The sequence below is a fragment of the Podarcis muralis genome, chromosome 17, assembly GCF_964188315.1.
Source record: "Podarcis muralis chromosome 17, rPodMur119.hap1.1, whole genome shotgun sequence".
Classification (NCBI taxonomy): Eukaryota; Metazoa; Chordata; class Lepidosauria; order Squamata; family Lacertidae; genus Podarcis; species Podarcis muralis.
The window spans coordinates 29,748,301-29,764,718 of NC_135671.1; the positions used below are offsets into that span (position 1 = coordinate 29,748,301).

At 45.5% G+C, this 16,418-nt stretch overlaps 1 protein-coding gene across 1 annotated transcript in view; it reads left to right on the forward strand.

Moving 5' to 3' along the window:
* The window catches only part of LOC114587708 (uncharacterized), a 33,005-nt gene extending 16,587 nt beyond the window's left edge, over positions 1 to 16,418 (forward strand). The window contains exons 8-20 of the mRNA XM_028712345.2: positions 1,362 to 1,522; positions 3,135 to 3,220; positions 4,762 to 4,845; positions 5,696 to 5,758; positions 8,263 to 8,340; positions 8,438 to 8,526; positions 9,893 to 9,929; positions 10,747 to 10,895; positions 11,355 to 11,417; positions 11,524 to 11,599; positions 13,170 to 13,254; positions 14,322 to 14,409; positions 16,270 to 16,418. Of these exons, the coding sequence (XP_028568178.2) occupies positions 1,362 to 1,522; positions 3,135 to 3,220; positions 4,762 to 4,845; positions 5,696 to 5,758; positions 8,263 to 8,340; positions 8,438 to 8,526; positions 9,893 to 9,929; positions 10,747 to 10,895; positions 11,355 to 11,417; positions 11,524 to 11,599; positions 13,170 to 13,254; positions 14,322 to 14,409; positions 16,270 to 16,383 (1,173 nt within the window). The 3' untranslated portion in view covers positions 16,384 to 16,418. The remainder of the gene's footprint in view (positions 1 to 1,361; positions 1,523 to 3,134; positions 3,221 to 4,761; positions 4,846 to 5,695; positions 5,759 to 8,262; positions 8,341 to 8,437; positions 8,527 to 9,892; positions 9,930 to 10,746; positions 10,896 to 11,354; positions 11,418 to 11,523; positions 11,600 to 13,169; positions 13,255 to 14,321; positions 14,410 to 16,269) is intronic.

The window sequence follows — 16,418 nt, forward strand, 5'->3', positions numbered from 1 at the left end:
TGAGAACAGAAATCATGCTCCGGCGGCGCGGCAGCAGCAGGAGGCCCCATTAGCTAAAGTGGTGCTTCAGGTTAAAAACAGTTTCAGGTTAAGTACGGACCTCCGGAACGAATTAAGTACTTAACCCGAGGTACCACTGTATTGCAGCTTGTGTGTTTGTTTAATGAGAGTCTTGTGACACCTTAAAGACCTAAGACGTTTATTATGAAATAGGCTTCCTCGGATCACAGTCCACTTCATCAAATACAATGAAATGTAATCCTAAACTGGCGAGCGTATGAAAAGAACCAGCAGCGGAACATGAAACTCTTAATAACTTTTAATTTATTTTTTTATACTTTTCAAGTTTATACATTTCACTAATTTTACAATCATTTTGACCTTTTAAAACTTAACTTGGCTTCTCCTTCTTTCTGCGGTTCCTTAAATTTATATTTGATATTTTCTGCATATCCAAATTCACTTAAGTTGCTCATTTATTCACCTACTTTAAATATATACTCTTATAAAACTGCAGGTTATTACAATAACCCTGCCAATGTTCTTATCTGTTTACAATTTATCTGTAAATATCCAATAAACCATTTCCATTCTTTTATAAAAAGTTTGTTATCTTGGTTTCTTATTCTTATTCTTCTGGTAAGTTTTGCCATTTCTGCATATTCCATAAATTTTTGTATCCATTCTTCCTTTGCTGGGACCTCTGCTTCTTTCCATTTTTGGACGGGTAATATTCTTGCCGGTGTAGTAACTTACATGAATAAGTTTCTATACATTTTAGGTAGTCCCTTTTCATTTCATTATATATCATTGAAATGAAATGAGACTCTTAATCTCAGATGACCCTCATGGTTCATTCCAACTCTTTTATATTTATATATATATATATATATATATATATATATATATATATATATATATTTCAACATACAGTCTTTTTGGACTTCCATCAGCACCTCTGATGATCCACCATTTTTATCATTTCTTCTGCATTTCTTAAATTCCTATTGCCTTTAATTATCTTAACTCACAATTCACCTCTTTAACCATTTTTGCAATAATTCAAATAATTTACCTCACAAAACTTATTGCAAACCTACAATAAAAGTCATCACAATTACTTTTCAAATAGTCCGTAAATTTACACCAGTCTTCTGTGAATCTCTGGTCCCGCAGGCTTCGAATTCTTCCGGTTAGTTTATCCAATTCTGCATAGTCCATCCATTTCATCCTCCATTCTTCTTTTGTCGGTAATTCTTCTTGCTTCCATTTTTGTGCCAATAATATTCATGCTGTCGTCATTGAACTACAATTCTGTGATTCTATGGGGAAAAAACCCTTGATTACCTGCATTTTTTTAGGTGCCCTATCATCACCGAAGTGGAACGCAATACCTGGGCATGGAGCCAGAAACCGAAGATGCCACTGCGACCCAAAAACTGCGAGAGGCTGGGGCCATTATTATCGGTGTCTCAAACATGCACGAATTGGGTATTGGAACCACTGGTTGTAACCCCAACAGGTAAAGTAGCTCACATTCATTAAACAGGGGCTTGTTGATAACACTGAATGGAGCTTTCTCTTTAAAACATGAATGGAATAAGAAAGGTAATAAATGTGGAGCAAAGCATTATACAGTGGTACATACGCTTCAGGTTACAGACTCCGCTAACCCAGAAATAGTGCTTCAGGTTAAGAACTTTGCTTCAGGATGAGAACAGAAATTGTGCTCTGGCGGTGCGGCAGCAGCAGGAGGCCCCATTAGCTAAAGTGATGCTTCGGGCTAAGAACAGTTTCAGGTTAAGTACGGACCTCCGGAACGAATTAAGTACTTAACCTGAGGTACTACTGTAAATCTTTATGATATTAACACTGAATTGTGTGGTTCCTTAAATGTTAATATGTGTGGTGGTGGTGTTGTTGTTCATTAAATTTGTAATTCGCCCTATACCTGCAGGTCTCAGGGTGGTTCACAAGGCAAAATCGCAATATAAAAACAGAATGTATAATAAAAATAAAAGCAAGAACGACCCAATAACTCCGCTGCCCCCTAAAGAGAAAATAGAAGGTATTGAAATTTGAGGAGGAGATTTCCCTTTACCATTTGCATGGTCTCTGCCCAGTGCAGCCACTGCTGAGATCTCGGTGGCTCTGTGAGGCTAGTCCAGTGGTTCCCAACATTTTTTGCCGTGCTCCACCTATGCATCTCTAAAATCCTGATACCCCCCCCCCCGTGCTATATAGCGTATTTTTCGCTCTATAAGACGCACTTTTCCCCTCCTAAAAAGTAAGAGGAAATGTGTGTGTGTCTTATGGAGCGAATGCAGGCTGCGCAGCTTTCGCTGAAGCCAGGAGAGCAAGAGGGATCAATCCTTCTTGCTCTCCTGGCTTTGCTTCGCTGGAGAGGCGCTGCACAGCTTTCCCTCTCTGCGCAGCGCCCCTTCAGCGAAGCGGGAGGAGAAATGGAAGGGGCTCCGTTTCTCCTCCTGCTTTGCTGGAGAGGCGCTGAGCAGAGAGGGGGAGAACATTTTTTTTCTTGTTCTCCTCTAAAACTAGGTGCGTCTTATGGTCGGGTGCGTCTTATAGAGCAAAAAATACATTACTTCTTATTACAGTGGTACCTCGGGTTATATACGCTTCAGGTTACATACGCTTCAGGTTACAGACTCCGCTAACCCAGAAATAGTGCTTCAGGTTAAGAACTTTGCTTCACGATGAGAACAGAAATCGTGCTCTGGCGGCGCGGCGGCAGCAGCAGGAGGCCCCATTAGCTAAAGTGGTGCTTCAGGTTAAGAACAGTTTCAGGTTAAGAACAGACCTCCGGAACGAATTAAGTACTTAACCCGAGGTACCACTGTACTCAAAAAATGAACTCCTATTCATGTGGAAGAAACCTAAAAGGCCATTAACTTGGTCTAACTCATTCTCAAATTGCCCCCCTTATCAAATTGCCCCCCTGTGGGGCGTGTGCCCCACATTGGGAACCACGGGGCTAGGTAGAGCATGGAGACTGGGTGCCATACCTCGTGGCCTCTGCCTTGAACCTCACCTGTGTGTCAGGATGTTGAGATCCTTCGCTTCCTCCAACGGTCTTGGCGGCACTGCCTTCAGAATCTTTCTCTGTCTCCCTCCAGATACCACGGTACGGCGAGGAACCCCTACAACCCCCAGCACTTCACTGGGGGCAGCTCTAGTGGGTCAGCAGCAGCCGTGGCTTCAGGTGAGGTTGTCCAATGAGTTGGGGAGGCGGGAAGAAGGAGAGCAGCAGTTCAACAGAGGCATCGATTGGTTCCCTTGTGCCCTTGGCAAGGAAATCTATCCTCTGTACACAGAGGCGTAGGAAGGTCAGGTGGTACGTGGTGTGGAAAATTTCTTGTCACCCCCCCACACACATTGATTTTTGTTTGCCTGCAAAAATGGTTTTACGTTATTTCATATTTTCTTACAAAGGAATGTGGATTCTGGGCGACTGTGGACAGATACTTAAATCTACAGGATGGGTTGTGCTTTGGCTCCACTGAATTGAATTTTTAGCCTTCACGACATATAAAAATGGCCAAGTAAACAATTATTTTTGTGGAGGCGGGTCAAGATATTAACTGATATGCATGAAATTTCAAATATGGCTGTATAATCCCTAGTGTAGTAAGATGAGACCTTTGGAGCAGGCATTTAACAAAAAAAGTTTTTTTATAATTACAATTATTTTTTATTTCCGAAACCAAAAAAAGAAAAATTACAAACATCAAATTCAACATCCATATTCATTTTCTAACATAAACCTATTATATAATTAACCAAATTAAAATATACCTAATTACTATAAACTTCTTTGCTGTATACAAATACAACACAGTTAGAAATTTTATATGAAAGCTTTTATATTATAAATAATATTTCAAATTCCCCTATACCCCCCCATTCCTTCACCCATGTGTGATCTCATTTTTATATTTTTTTACTTCTTCCGTCTTGTTGTGTTGTTATAATTTAATCATTGCACAGCTGATTTTTTTATTGTTTGCTTGCTTACCCCTCATGTTTTACACGTTATCTATTAATATTCCAGTTCCGGAACCATATTTTTTCATATATTCCTTCACTCCCTCCCACTCTTTAATTATTCTCTGATTTGAATGGCCTCTAAGAGTTGCCGTCAATTTTGCCATTTCCATAAACTCACAGAGTTTACTTTGCCATTCTAATAACGATGGTATTTTCTCCCCCTTCCAGTTCTTAAAAAAAAAAGTTTTTTATGAACCACCCTAGTAGGGCAGTAATCATTCCTTGATAATTTGTCACCCCCTCCATGATGGAACCCGGGGCAGAACGCTCCCCCCCCCTTCCTACGCCCCTGCCCATATACATACCACCACAATGGACCAGAAACTCAACAAGTTTGCTTTTCATAACCTTTTCACTCCATCAGTGATAGAGCTTGGCGATAGCTGGTTATTGCCAGCTAAATATCACGATATCTCAATATATCATGATATATATCGGCAGCAGCGGAGGGCATTGCTGGGCCTCCCCGTGGTGGCAGAGGGTCCCACCATACCTCCCTGCAGTGGCAGGTGTGCCACGCTTCCCTGCAGCAGCAGGGGCCTTCCCATGGAGGCAGAGGGTCCCGCCGTAACTCTCTGCAGCGGCGGGGTCCCTTCCAACTTTACAGTTCTGTGATTCTGAGGAGATTGTGTGGGGGAATGCAGAACTAGATGGTTTCCCTGAACGGAAGGCTCGTAATTCTGCTTCTTTTTGTAGGCCTTTGCCCGTTGGCTCTTGGTACAGATGGGGGCGGCTCGGTGAGGATCCCTGCATCTTTCTGTGGCATTGTGGGACTCAAAGGTAATCTTCTTCTTTGGCGATTGCTCGTAGCTGAGTAAGATTGCCTTCCATAAACAGTCCGTAAGTGACTGTGGAGGCCAATTTTTGATCCACACGTCCTTCCACAGTGGGGACATAGGTTTCTGGGCGGGAGTTGATCACGGTGAGGGTTTGCCAAGCGTGCCTTCCTCTTAGCATGTTTCTCCCATTCGTCCTGAGTTCAAGTGTCTTCAAAGCCCATGACACCTTTGGTAAAGGCTGCTCTCCAACTGGAGTTCTCGCAGGCCAGTATTTCCCAGTTGTTGGTGTTTATACTACATTTTTAAAGATTTGCCCTGAGAGAGTCTTTAAACTTCTTTTGTTGACCACCAGCGTTACACTTTCCATTTTTAACTTTGGAATAGAGTAGTTGCTTTGGAAGACGATAATTGGGCATCCTCACAACATGAGCAGCCCAGAGGTAATATCCATGTGCTTGCCTGGGTATCCTGGCTGGGCGCGGCAGAGCACTAATGCACCGTTAACCAATTAACTGTCACAAGAGGTCTAACTAGAGATGGATAATTCTCTGTTTATCATGAGAGTCAGCCGTGGCACCACAGCCACCGAGGGAGCTTCATGGCTGAGTAGGGATCAAATCCAGCACTCCATCCTGGGTACCAGCCGGTCCCTTGGACTAAGACCCTTGCTTGGTTTGGTGCTTGAAGCAGGGGAAGGAGAATATGGAGCCCTTCCATATTTCCCCTTCTGTAGGCTGCTGCTTGGAGCCTGGCATGATCCATCCCTCAGGCCAGACTAGCCTCTGGCCTCTCCTTTTGGCCACCAGCTACTTCATCATGCCTCTAATCCACTTGCTTTGTGTCATCTGAAGGTACCTTTGGACGCACCAGTGAATTTGGCTGTCACCCTCTCTCCTATTCTACCGTAAGCCTTGGTAAGAAGGAGGTCTTTGGAGTTGTCTGTCTAGCGGAAGAAAGTGTGTGTGCCCCTGCTGAAAACTTGTTCCGTTGTGCCTTTGCAGGCAGTTAAGAAAATAATAATAATAATAATAATAATAATAATAATAATAATAATAATAAATTATGTGTACCCCACCCATCTGGCTGGGTTCCCCCAGCCACTCTGGGTGGTTTCCAACAAAGATTAAAAATACATTAAAATGTCACACATTAAAAACTTCCCTCAACAGGGCTGCCTTCAGATGTCTTCTAAATGTCAGGTAGTTGTTTTTCTCTTTGACATCTGACGGGAGGGTGTTCCACAGGGCGGGCGCCACTACTGAGAAGGCCCTCTGCATGGTTCCCTGTAACTTGGCTTCTTGCAGTGAGGGAATCGCCAGAAGGCCCTCAGCGCTGGACCTCAGCGTCCAGGCAGAATGATGGAGGTGGAGACGCTCCTTCAGGTATACTGGGCCGAGGCTGTTTAGGGCTTTAAAGGTCAGCACAAACACTTTGAATTGTGCTCGGAAACGTACTGGGAGCCAATGTAGGTCTTTCAAGACCGGTGTTATGTGGTCTCGGTGACCACTCCCAGTCACCAGTCTAGCTGCCACATTCTGGATTAGTTGTAGTTTCCGGGCCAGCTTCAAAGGTAGCCCCACATAGACCACATTGCAGGAGTCCAAGCGGGAGATAACTAGAGCATGCACCACTCTGGCGAGACAGTCTGCAGGCAGGTAGGGTAGTTAGCTGGTTTCCGATTTTAATTTTGTATATCATTTGTTTTTAATTGTATGACTTCCTGATTTTTTTAAATGAATAGTGGCGTGTTTATTTTATAAATAGATTAAAGCCTGAAATAGAATAAAGTGAACAAGCCGTCTTCCAGAGAGGAGCTCATGCCTGGCCTTTTTAGGTCAGCATGAGTTGGCAGCTAAATCAAGGTTTGGTTTAGCATGTTGCAACCAGGACCTGTTGCAAATGTGGCTTCAGTATACCTAAAGGAGCGTCTCCACACCCATTGTTTAGCCCAGACACTGACGTCCAGCTCCGAGGGCCTTCTGACAGTTCCCTCGCTGCGAGAAGTGAGGTTACAGGGAACCAGGCAGAGGGCCTTCTTGGTAGTGGCACCTGCCCTGTGGAACGCCCTCCTATCAGATGTCAAGGAAATAAACAACTATTTTTCAGAAGACATCTGAAGGCAACCCTGTTTAGGGAAGTTATAAAGGTTTGATGTTTTATTCTGTTTTTAGTGTTCTGTTGTGAGCTGCCCAGAGTGGCTGGGGAAACCCAGCCAGATGGGCGGGGTATAAATAATAACATAATGATGATGATAATGATAATTATGGAGAGCTTAACCACAATTCTGGATTTGGATGACATGCTAAACCAGACTTTTGGCTTAGCTGCTGTGGTGCACTGATCTGAAAAGCAAAACAGCTGCAGTTTCCTAAGCCGTGGTTTGGCTTAGTGTGATGTGTGAATTTGGTGTGTGTGTGTGTGTGTGTGTGAGAGAGAGAGAGAGAGAGAGAGAGAGAGAGAGAGAGAGAATCTGTGTCTACCGTATTACTGAGAACACAGGCAGCTTTCTATACGAACTGGAAACTTGCTTGTTGTGAACGTACTTTCTTATTTCACTGTATAATATAAAACAGAGAGAACAATTATAACAGCAGACGAAGATGAAGCTCCCACGTCGCCTGCCACGTCAAACCCTCACACATTCTTCCGTCTACCTGAAAGGGGTTGCAATGAGGTGGCGGAACAGACTGCGCCACATCAGATTATATACGTGCAGCCAGTTGATTCCGATGCTCCACCCGTATAACTCCCTGCAGATAAAAAAAAAAAAAATTCCTTCCAGTAGCACCTTAGAAACCAACTAAGTTAGTTCTTGGTATGAGCTTTCGTGTGCATGCACACTTGTTCAGATACACTGAAACAGAAGTCACCAGACCCTTATATATAGTGAGAGAGTGGGGAGGGGTATTATTTAGAAGGGTGGTGGGAATGGGTGATTGACTGATAGGTGTGGTAAACCTGTTAACGACTGCAACTGGTCTTACAGGAGAAAGCAAGGGGTGAGATGGCTAAAAATAGCTTTATCGTGTATAATGAGATAAGAATCCAACGTCTCTATTCATACCATGTCTCTCCATGGTTTTAAGTTTGGTAATAAGTTGCAATTCAGCAACTTCTCTTTCCAGTCTATTTCTGAAATTCTCTTTCTATTCAGTCTATTTCTGAAATGCACACAAAAGCTCATACCAATAACAAACTTAGTTGGTCTCTAAGGTGCTACTGGAAGGAATTTTTTTATTTTGTTTTGACTACGGCAGACCAACATGGCTACCTGCAGATAGAAAGCTAGCACATGGGGGGGGGGGGAGGTCCAGTTGGAACCTTGGCCTGCTGTGATTTTTTTCTACTTGCAAGGTCTTTCTTTTATTTTATAAGGATCCATAATGCAAGTTCTTCCCCCCCCTTTTTTTTTGGCTAGGCCCCTTGTCTACATCAGTGGCAGACGCGGCTGTTGCTTATGCCATCTTGGCTGGTCCTGACCCCTGCTACCCGTATGGTGAGTCTTAACTGCCTGTTTGCTCCCATCCGAGGTAGCACGACTTATCTTCCTTCCACTGTGTGTCTGTTGATGGTTCCTTTTTCGCCTGTTTCAGGATTAGACCAGCCCAAACCATCCCTCTCTGGAGTCCTCACACCTGATCTGAAGGACCTGAAGTTGGGGGTTGACTGGACTTTCTTTAAGGTGCCTGTTTACCTCTTCGTTTCTCTTGCATCCTTCATCTACATGCAGCCGCTAGGAGAGATCATCAGGGGGTTTGGGCTGGGTGTCCATCAATATGCAGATGATACCCAGCTCTACCTCTCTTTTAAATCAGAACCAGTGAAGGGGGTGAAGGTCCTGTGTGAGTGTCTGGAGCAGTTGGAGGATGGATGGTGGCTAACAGATTGAGGTTGAATCCTTACAAGACAGAAGTACTGTTTTTGGGGGACAGGGGGCGGGCAGGTGTGGAGGACTCCCTGGTCCTGAATGGGGTAACTGTGCCCCTGAAGGAACAGGGGCACAGCCTGGGAGTCATTTTGGACTCACAGCTGTCCATGGAGGCGCAGGTCAATTCTGTGTCCAGGGCGGCTGTCTAACGGCTCCATCTGGTACGCAGGCTGAGACCCTATCTGCCCGCAGAGTGTCTCGCCAGAGTGGTGCATGCTCTGGTTATCTCTCGCTTGGACTACTGCAATGTGCTCTATGTGGGGCTACCTTTGAAGGTGACCCGGAAACTACAACTGATCCAGAATGCGGCAGCTAGACTGGTGACTGGGAGCGGCCACCGAGACCACATAACACCGGTCTTGAAAGACCTACATTGGCTCCCAGTACGTTTCCGAGTACAATTCAAAGTGTTTAAAGCCCTAAACGGCCTCGGCCCAGTATATCTGAAGGAGCATCTCCACCCCCATTATTCTACCTAGATACTGAGGTCCAGCACCGAGGGCCTTCTGGCGGTTCCCTCACTAAGAGAATCCAAGTTACAGGGTACCAGGCAGAGGGCCTTCTCAGTAGTGGCACCTGCCCTGGGGAATGCCCTCCCACCAAATGTCAAAGAGAACAACAACTACCAGATCTGAAGGCAGCCCTGTTTAGAGAAGCTTTTAATGTTTGATGCATTACTGTATTTTAATATTTTGCTGGAAGCTGCCCAGAGTGGCTGGGGAAACCCAGCCAGATGGGCGGGGTATAAATAATAAATTATAATATTATTATTATTATATTGAGATGCAGCCACTTCATCTTCAGAATGTTGCTTCCTGGGTGTTAGATGGGGGATTCCGGGCACTTCATGCGGCTCTTAATCTCAAGGTCATGGGTCTGAGTCCCACACGTTGGGCAAAAGATTCCGGCATTGCAGTGGGCTGAATCAGGTGACCCCTGTGTCCCCTTTCACCTCTACAATTCCATGTCCCCTAAGGAAACGTAAGGCCTCCCTATGACTCTGTCACATGATTGGGGACGTGGTGGGTGCCATAGACTAGAGGAGGAGAAAAGTTCTTTAGTTGTGGTTCCGCAAATATGGATCCTTGAGGATAACTCTTTTTTTTTGCTTGTCTGCCAGGCATGTGATGCTGAAATCCTAGCCACCTGCCAGAAAGGTAAATCATTCATAATGAACTGAAAAAAATGTTTAAAAGTACTTTTCCAAAAAAACAAACAAACCCAGAGTCCTTTTTGTTGGGAATAACTCAGAAGGAAATTCCCAGATTTCGGAAAAGGTTATTTATGTATGGCACCACCGCGGCTCGTGTTTTGTTAGCCCCAAAATGGAAAATGAGCGAAGTCCCAACCAGAGAAGATAGGCAACTTAAATGGATGGAATATGTGCAGCTTGTGGACCTAACGTATAGAATAAGAGAACAAGAAGAACATACGTTTAAGGTTGTTTAAGTGAATATTGAGGGACGCAGGTGGCGCTGTGGTCTAAACCACAGAGCCTAGGACTTGCCGATCAGAAGGTCGGCGGTTTGAATCCCTGCGACGGGCTCAGTTCCTGTTGCTTGGTCCCAGCTCCTGCCAACCTAGCAATTTGAAAGTACGTCAAAGTGCAAGTAGATAAATAGGTACTGCTCTGGCGGGAAGGTAAACGGTGTTTCCGTGCGCTGCTCTGGTTCGCCAGAAACGGCTTAGTCATGCTGGCCACATGACCTGGAAGCTGTATGCCGGCTCCCTCGGCCAATAAAGCGAGATGAGTGCCGCAACCCCAGAGTCGTCCACGACTGGACCTAGCAGTCAGGGGTCCCTTTACCCTGTAAGTGAATATTCTAAAATGTAAAACATAAATTTAATTAAAAAAAGAAAGCAAGGTAAGGTGCATCACAGATTTGCTGAAACAACTGGGGTCACTTGTTAGGCTATTAAGTCTCTCTTATTTCCCTCCCCCACCCCCTGGCGGCGGCTGCCACTGATGATCAGCTGTGAAGTTCCTAGAAGGTTTAGGTGCCTCCGTGGTTGATGTGTCCCTGCCAGAACTGGAGGAGATCCGAGTGGCTCATGTGATCTGCATCCTTAGTGAGATGAGAGATTTCCTGCAGCCTGACTTCAACAATTCCTTTGACCAAATGGTAAGTGGAGGGCTGACTCGGAACTGTAGTCCCAAACCAGCCGGAGACTCAAGTTTGGGAAACCCTGGGATAGATTGTGAAGCCGCATCTTCCTCGCCAGGGCCACCAATTAACCATAGTTTCTCCAAACACAGAAATGGTGCTTTCCCCCACTTGCTTACCGCACTGAGTGGCACGTGAACTGGCCTAGCAGTTCCCATATTCCTTTCCGTTTTGGCCCTGCGGAGATTGCGACACACCTTGCTTGACAAGGAGGAAAACACATCTGCACATGGCTCCACTCTGCCCGTATCTGTGCCTTTTTGTCTCTGTTCACTGGTGGAAGGTTGTGTGTGCAGAGGGGTCTTAACTTCAGCATAGCTCTGTGCCGTTACAATACCTACATGTCTGTTCTAGGTGGGCAGGTTGCCCATGACTATTTAGGATTAGGGTTTACCCCAGTGTTTCTTCCTTTTCCAGAATCTGGAGACTCGTCTTAATCTTGCAATCGCTTCTAAGTTCACAGCTCTGGATTATATTAAGGTAAAAGGCAATTAATTGCAAGATTGCACCATTATTATGTGCTGTATTACAGTGGGGTATGCTTTCATGTCTTCCCCACAGACTCAATTCCCACTTGTGTTTGTAGGCAAATCGGCAGCGGAGCCGCACCATGGCCTTTCTACGACAGATGTTTGCGAATGTGAACTGTCTTATTACCCCAGGTATCTGATGCCAGCTGAATTTAACACTATTTCTATTAACTTGTAGTTGATTTATTGGCCTAATTTGCTTCCCGTCCTGCATGTGCTCTGGTCTAAATTAAAATGTTTTCATACTGAGTGTAGTAGGTCCTGGCCAAATAACGCTGGGTGTTTTAAATGCAGCAGGGCATGAGGTCATCATGAGGTTCCTAGAGAGAGGTGGTGTATGTTTTGTGACTGGTTGGTATGACCTCTGTCTGGGTATGTTAAAAAAAGGAGGTTATATGTGTTGTCACCTACCAGGTGTCGAATCTCTAAAATGGTCATGTTTCCTAAGCCATCTTCTACATGTGTAATGCCCTCGCCATATAAGGCATATCAAGGGAGATTTGAACTGTAACTTGTGGCTTGGCTCAGTTTCTTGATGTTTTTACTCCCCTGGGCACCTTTGGGAGGAAGCAGGGGATATAAATTAAATAAGTAAAGAAAAATATGGATTTATGTCATAAAACATATATACTAAAAACAACAACTGGCCTAATGAAGCCAGAAATATGCTAAATATTTTTTGCTGAACTAGGTGAATTAAAACGGTACTTAGATGGCAGAACATGCACTTTGGATGTGTATCATTTCAGATTCAATCCATAGCGCCTGTTTAAAGGATTTGTGTATCGCAGGCAGATTTCTCTGCATAAAAATGTTTTTTTTGCCTTTGACCTCACATCCCTTTTTCATTATCTGATTTTTTTTAATTGAAAGTTTTCAACATACAGTGCAATAAAAGTTGAACTAATCTAAATAGAGAAGAAAAGAAAAAAGCAAAAGAAGAGAGAAAGATAAAACAAAGAGAGAAAATAGGAAGGAAAAGAGAGGAAAAAATATAAAAACACAGAACCCTCTGTCAGGGGTGGATTTTAACCCTTATCTCACACAATAGGGAGAGGACCCTCCCTGCTCTCACTTGAGAGCTTCCATTTCTTCTCCCAGTCTCCCATCCTAGGAGTTCTTCCCTTCCCTGCCTCTCACGCAGGGTCCTTCATCAGTCATCCATCACCTTCCTGTGAGTAAATTGCAGTTTTCAGTAAATTTTGGCTTTCAGAACCAGCTCAGCTAAGTCTTATGTGTGGCGTAAAGGTAAAGGGACCCCTGACCATTAGGTCTAGTCGTGGCCGACTCTGGGGTTGCGGCGCTCATCTCGCTTTACTGGCTGAGGGAGCCAGTGTACAGCTTCCAGGTCATGTGGCCAGCAGGACTAAGCTGCTTCTGGTGAATCAGAGCAGCGCACGGAAATGCCGTTTACCTTCACACTGGAGCGGTACCTAATTAACTACTTGCACTTCATGCTTTCAAACTGCTAGGTTGGCAGGAGCAGGGACCGAGCAATGGGAGCTCACCCCGTTGCGGTGATTCGAACCACCAACCTTCTGATCCTTTTTTACTGGGAAACAATTATGGGGGTTGACTGGAAACGTTCACAGTGAGGGATAAGAGGGACTGTTAAGAGCCTATATAACTCAGGATAAAAGCACGCAACTTAAAAAAACCCCCATAAAACCCACAGCACACACACATTTTTCTCTTGTGCAAGGTACTGCATGCTGTGCCCCAAAAATCCAGGACTCTGATCTTCTGACTGGGTGTAGCGATGTTAGGACAACTCTCCGGACCATGAGGTAAAGACATGTGTTTTTCAAAGCAAAACTGTGGCAGTGAGGAAGGAGGGCAGGATTCTAGGGGGACCTGGCTCCCTCCAAAGTGAAATTGGCCGTTGGATACATGGGAACTGAGACTTGCTTTGGTTTGCTGTCTTTGCCATCTTAAAGAATAATGTTCTTGGGATTTTTAACACTCCACGTTGGCTGGGTTTCAGCTGATAGAAACACCCCCGTTGGCTAGACTTCTTTGATGGGAGAGAAAGGGGTTCTAGATGTGCAGCCCAAGTCGTTTTGCTCAACAAGTATATATCTGCTATAGCAGGGCTGGGAGCTGCAGGCCAATGGAGGATGGGGCCAAAGGGAAAAGTGGGCATGGATGTGACCATTGACCAGTAGGCTGCGTTCAAGGCATGCAGATGTTGGAGGGTTCTACAAACACATCTTTTCATCCAGGCAAGAAAGTAGTGGAAGAACGTTGCCTCAGGAGAGTGAGGAAAATTCTCAGGGATGATTCACACCTTGGCTGGCACTTTCTTGATCTCCTGCCCTTGGGCAGAAGATATAGAAGCATGATTAGTCGCACCAACAGGGTAAAGAACAGCTTCTATCCGTGGGCTGTTAGGCTGCTGAATGAAAAGATAACAACAGGGCAACTGACTTTCGGGTTTGGTGGGTGTGCGTCAGTAAACGAGGGGAATTAAGACTAAAAGAGCCAAGTGGGGGGTGCTCGCGTAATCTCACTGTATACAAATTGTACAAGCGACAATAAAGTATTTCAATTGTCACAGTTCACATTCCAGTACTCAAGAAGGATGTGAAGCTGGGCTGTTGAGGGATATGGTCTTAGGGCAGACTTTCCCAAACTTGGTTCTCCAGCTGTTTTTGGACTAGAACTCCCATCATCCCTAGCTAGCAGTACCAGCGGTCAGGGGTGATGGGAACTGTAGTCCAAAAACAACTGGAGAACCAGGTTTGGGAAACAAGGGTCTAGGAGGGAGAGGATGTGGCTTAGGGAGTCCTAAGGATCAGAGAAAGATGTCTGCTGGGCCACCTCTGATGTGCCCCTTCTCTCTTGATATTTGTAGGTACATGCAACTGGCCAACTTGACTGGCATCCCAGCACTGGTAATACCAGTTGGATATTCTAGTTCAGGGCTTCCGATCAGCATCCAGGTAAATACGACTTTCTCTTGCTAGTAAAATGGGTAAAGGACCCCTGGATGGTTCAGTCCAGTCAAAGGTGACTATGGGGTTGTGGCGCTCATCTTGCTTTCAGGCTGAGGGAGCCGGCATTTGTTCACAGATAGCTTTCCGGGTCATGTGGTCAGCATGACCAAACCGCTTTTGGCGCAATGAAACACTATGACGGAAGCCAGAGTGTATAGAAGCTTGTTTACCTGCCCACCGCAGGCATACCTATTTATCTACTTAATACTGGTGTGCTTTTGAAGTACTAGGTTGGCAGAAAGCCGGGGCAAAGCAACGGGGGCTCACCCCGTCGTGCGGATTCAAACCGCCGACCTTCCGATCACCAAGCCCAAGAGGCTCAGTGGTTGAGACCACAGCGCCACCCGCTCCCTCTCTTGCTGGTACTGCCCAGGTGGCTGGCACCTCTCATAGCTCATCCCCATACACACAGCAGAAACAACCACATTCACTCCTACCTTGGCACCTGCCTGATGCCTCTCACCCTGGTTCCTCTCAAATGTGGCAATGAGGATGAGAGTTTGCCCCTTCCTGGCCAAGGATCACGTGTGCCGCTCTGGAAGCTGGTTTGTTTTCCTCTGAAAAGAGGGGTGCTCTCTGGTCACATTTTATATTACTGCAGGATCCTGCTGAAATGTATGCAGGCCTCTTCCTCCTTCTTTGCCAAGAAGCCCTTGGCTGGTTGTGTTTCAACAGTGAGCAAATACCAGATGTGTTAGCCAGACGTAAAATGCTTATGCCACGTAACAATGGAAATGCAACTTCCCCATTCTTTTTCACACACCGTCATATACAGTGGTACCTTGGGTTAAGAACTTAATTTGTTTTGGAGGTCTGTTCTTAACCTGAAACTGTTCTTAACCTGAAGCACCACTTTAGCTAATGGGGCCTCCTGCTGCCGCCGTGCCGCCGGAGCACGATTTCTGTTCTCATCCTGAAGCAAAGTTCTTACCCCGAGGTACTATTTCTGGGTAACCTGAAGTGTCTGTAACCCGAGGTACCACTGTATGATGAAATACATCCGCTGGCAGGTGTGGTAGCTCAAAAAAGACACATTTGCCCCTGTGGTTTGTTAGGATACATACAGAACCTGCCAAATGAGGACATTCGAAGGGTGTGATTTTGAAGAACGCAAGAGCGGCCCTGCTGCAGGAAACCCAGAAGCCATCTATTCCAGCATCCCCTTCTCACAGGGGCCAACCCAGAGCCATAGCTTGGGGGTGGGGGTGGGAGCTGGGTTTTGTTGTCCCCAGTGAGGTGCCATTGAGGCTCCCAGCCTGTGTGTGTGTACACAAATGTGCATTGGGGTGTGTATGACAAACTGGGTCTTTGACCCCGGTGAGATAAAGTCTAGTTTTGCCCCATGCCAACCAGATGCCTAAGTTTCGCCATGTCCCCTCTCGCTATTCCCATCAGCTGGTATTCAAGTCATCTGGCCTCGGATGACGAGGTAAACAATAGCCCTCATGGCTCGTAGCAAGTGGGGAACTGACTTTGCAGGAAGCTCCCTCTGTGGCATTCGTAATGTCTAGTTGAGCCTCCTTCAAATAGATAAGGGGCAGGCTTCTAAAATGTCAATACCGTAAAACACCGAAGAAGTTGTGCCGGTTCTCTTCCCAACTTCATACCCCAGTTCTCTTACAGCTAGCAAGTCCCCTTTCCCTTAACTGAGATACCTTCAGGCCCTTTCAGTTGGTCTACTTAGAGCACAAATGACCTTGATGGAGGTGCTGCCCCCCTCTTTGCATGGTGCATTCTAGTAACTACTTTGAAGTATTCTTCCTCAGAGCGTATCCCTGCTATTGTACTCTTCTCTTTCTCACACAGATCATGGCGAAGTGGTGGGATGAAGCACTACTGTTCCGGATTGGCCTGAAGCTGGAGCAATTTCATGGCATAACAGCAAAACCAGCCATTTATTACGACATTCTTGGGCAATAGGGCCAGCTGTCTCGAACCAATACAAAGTAAAAAAA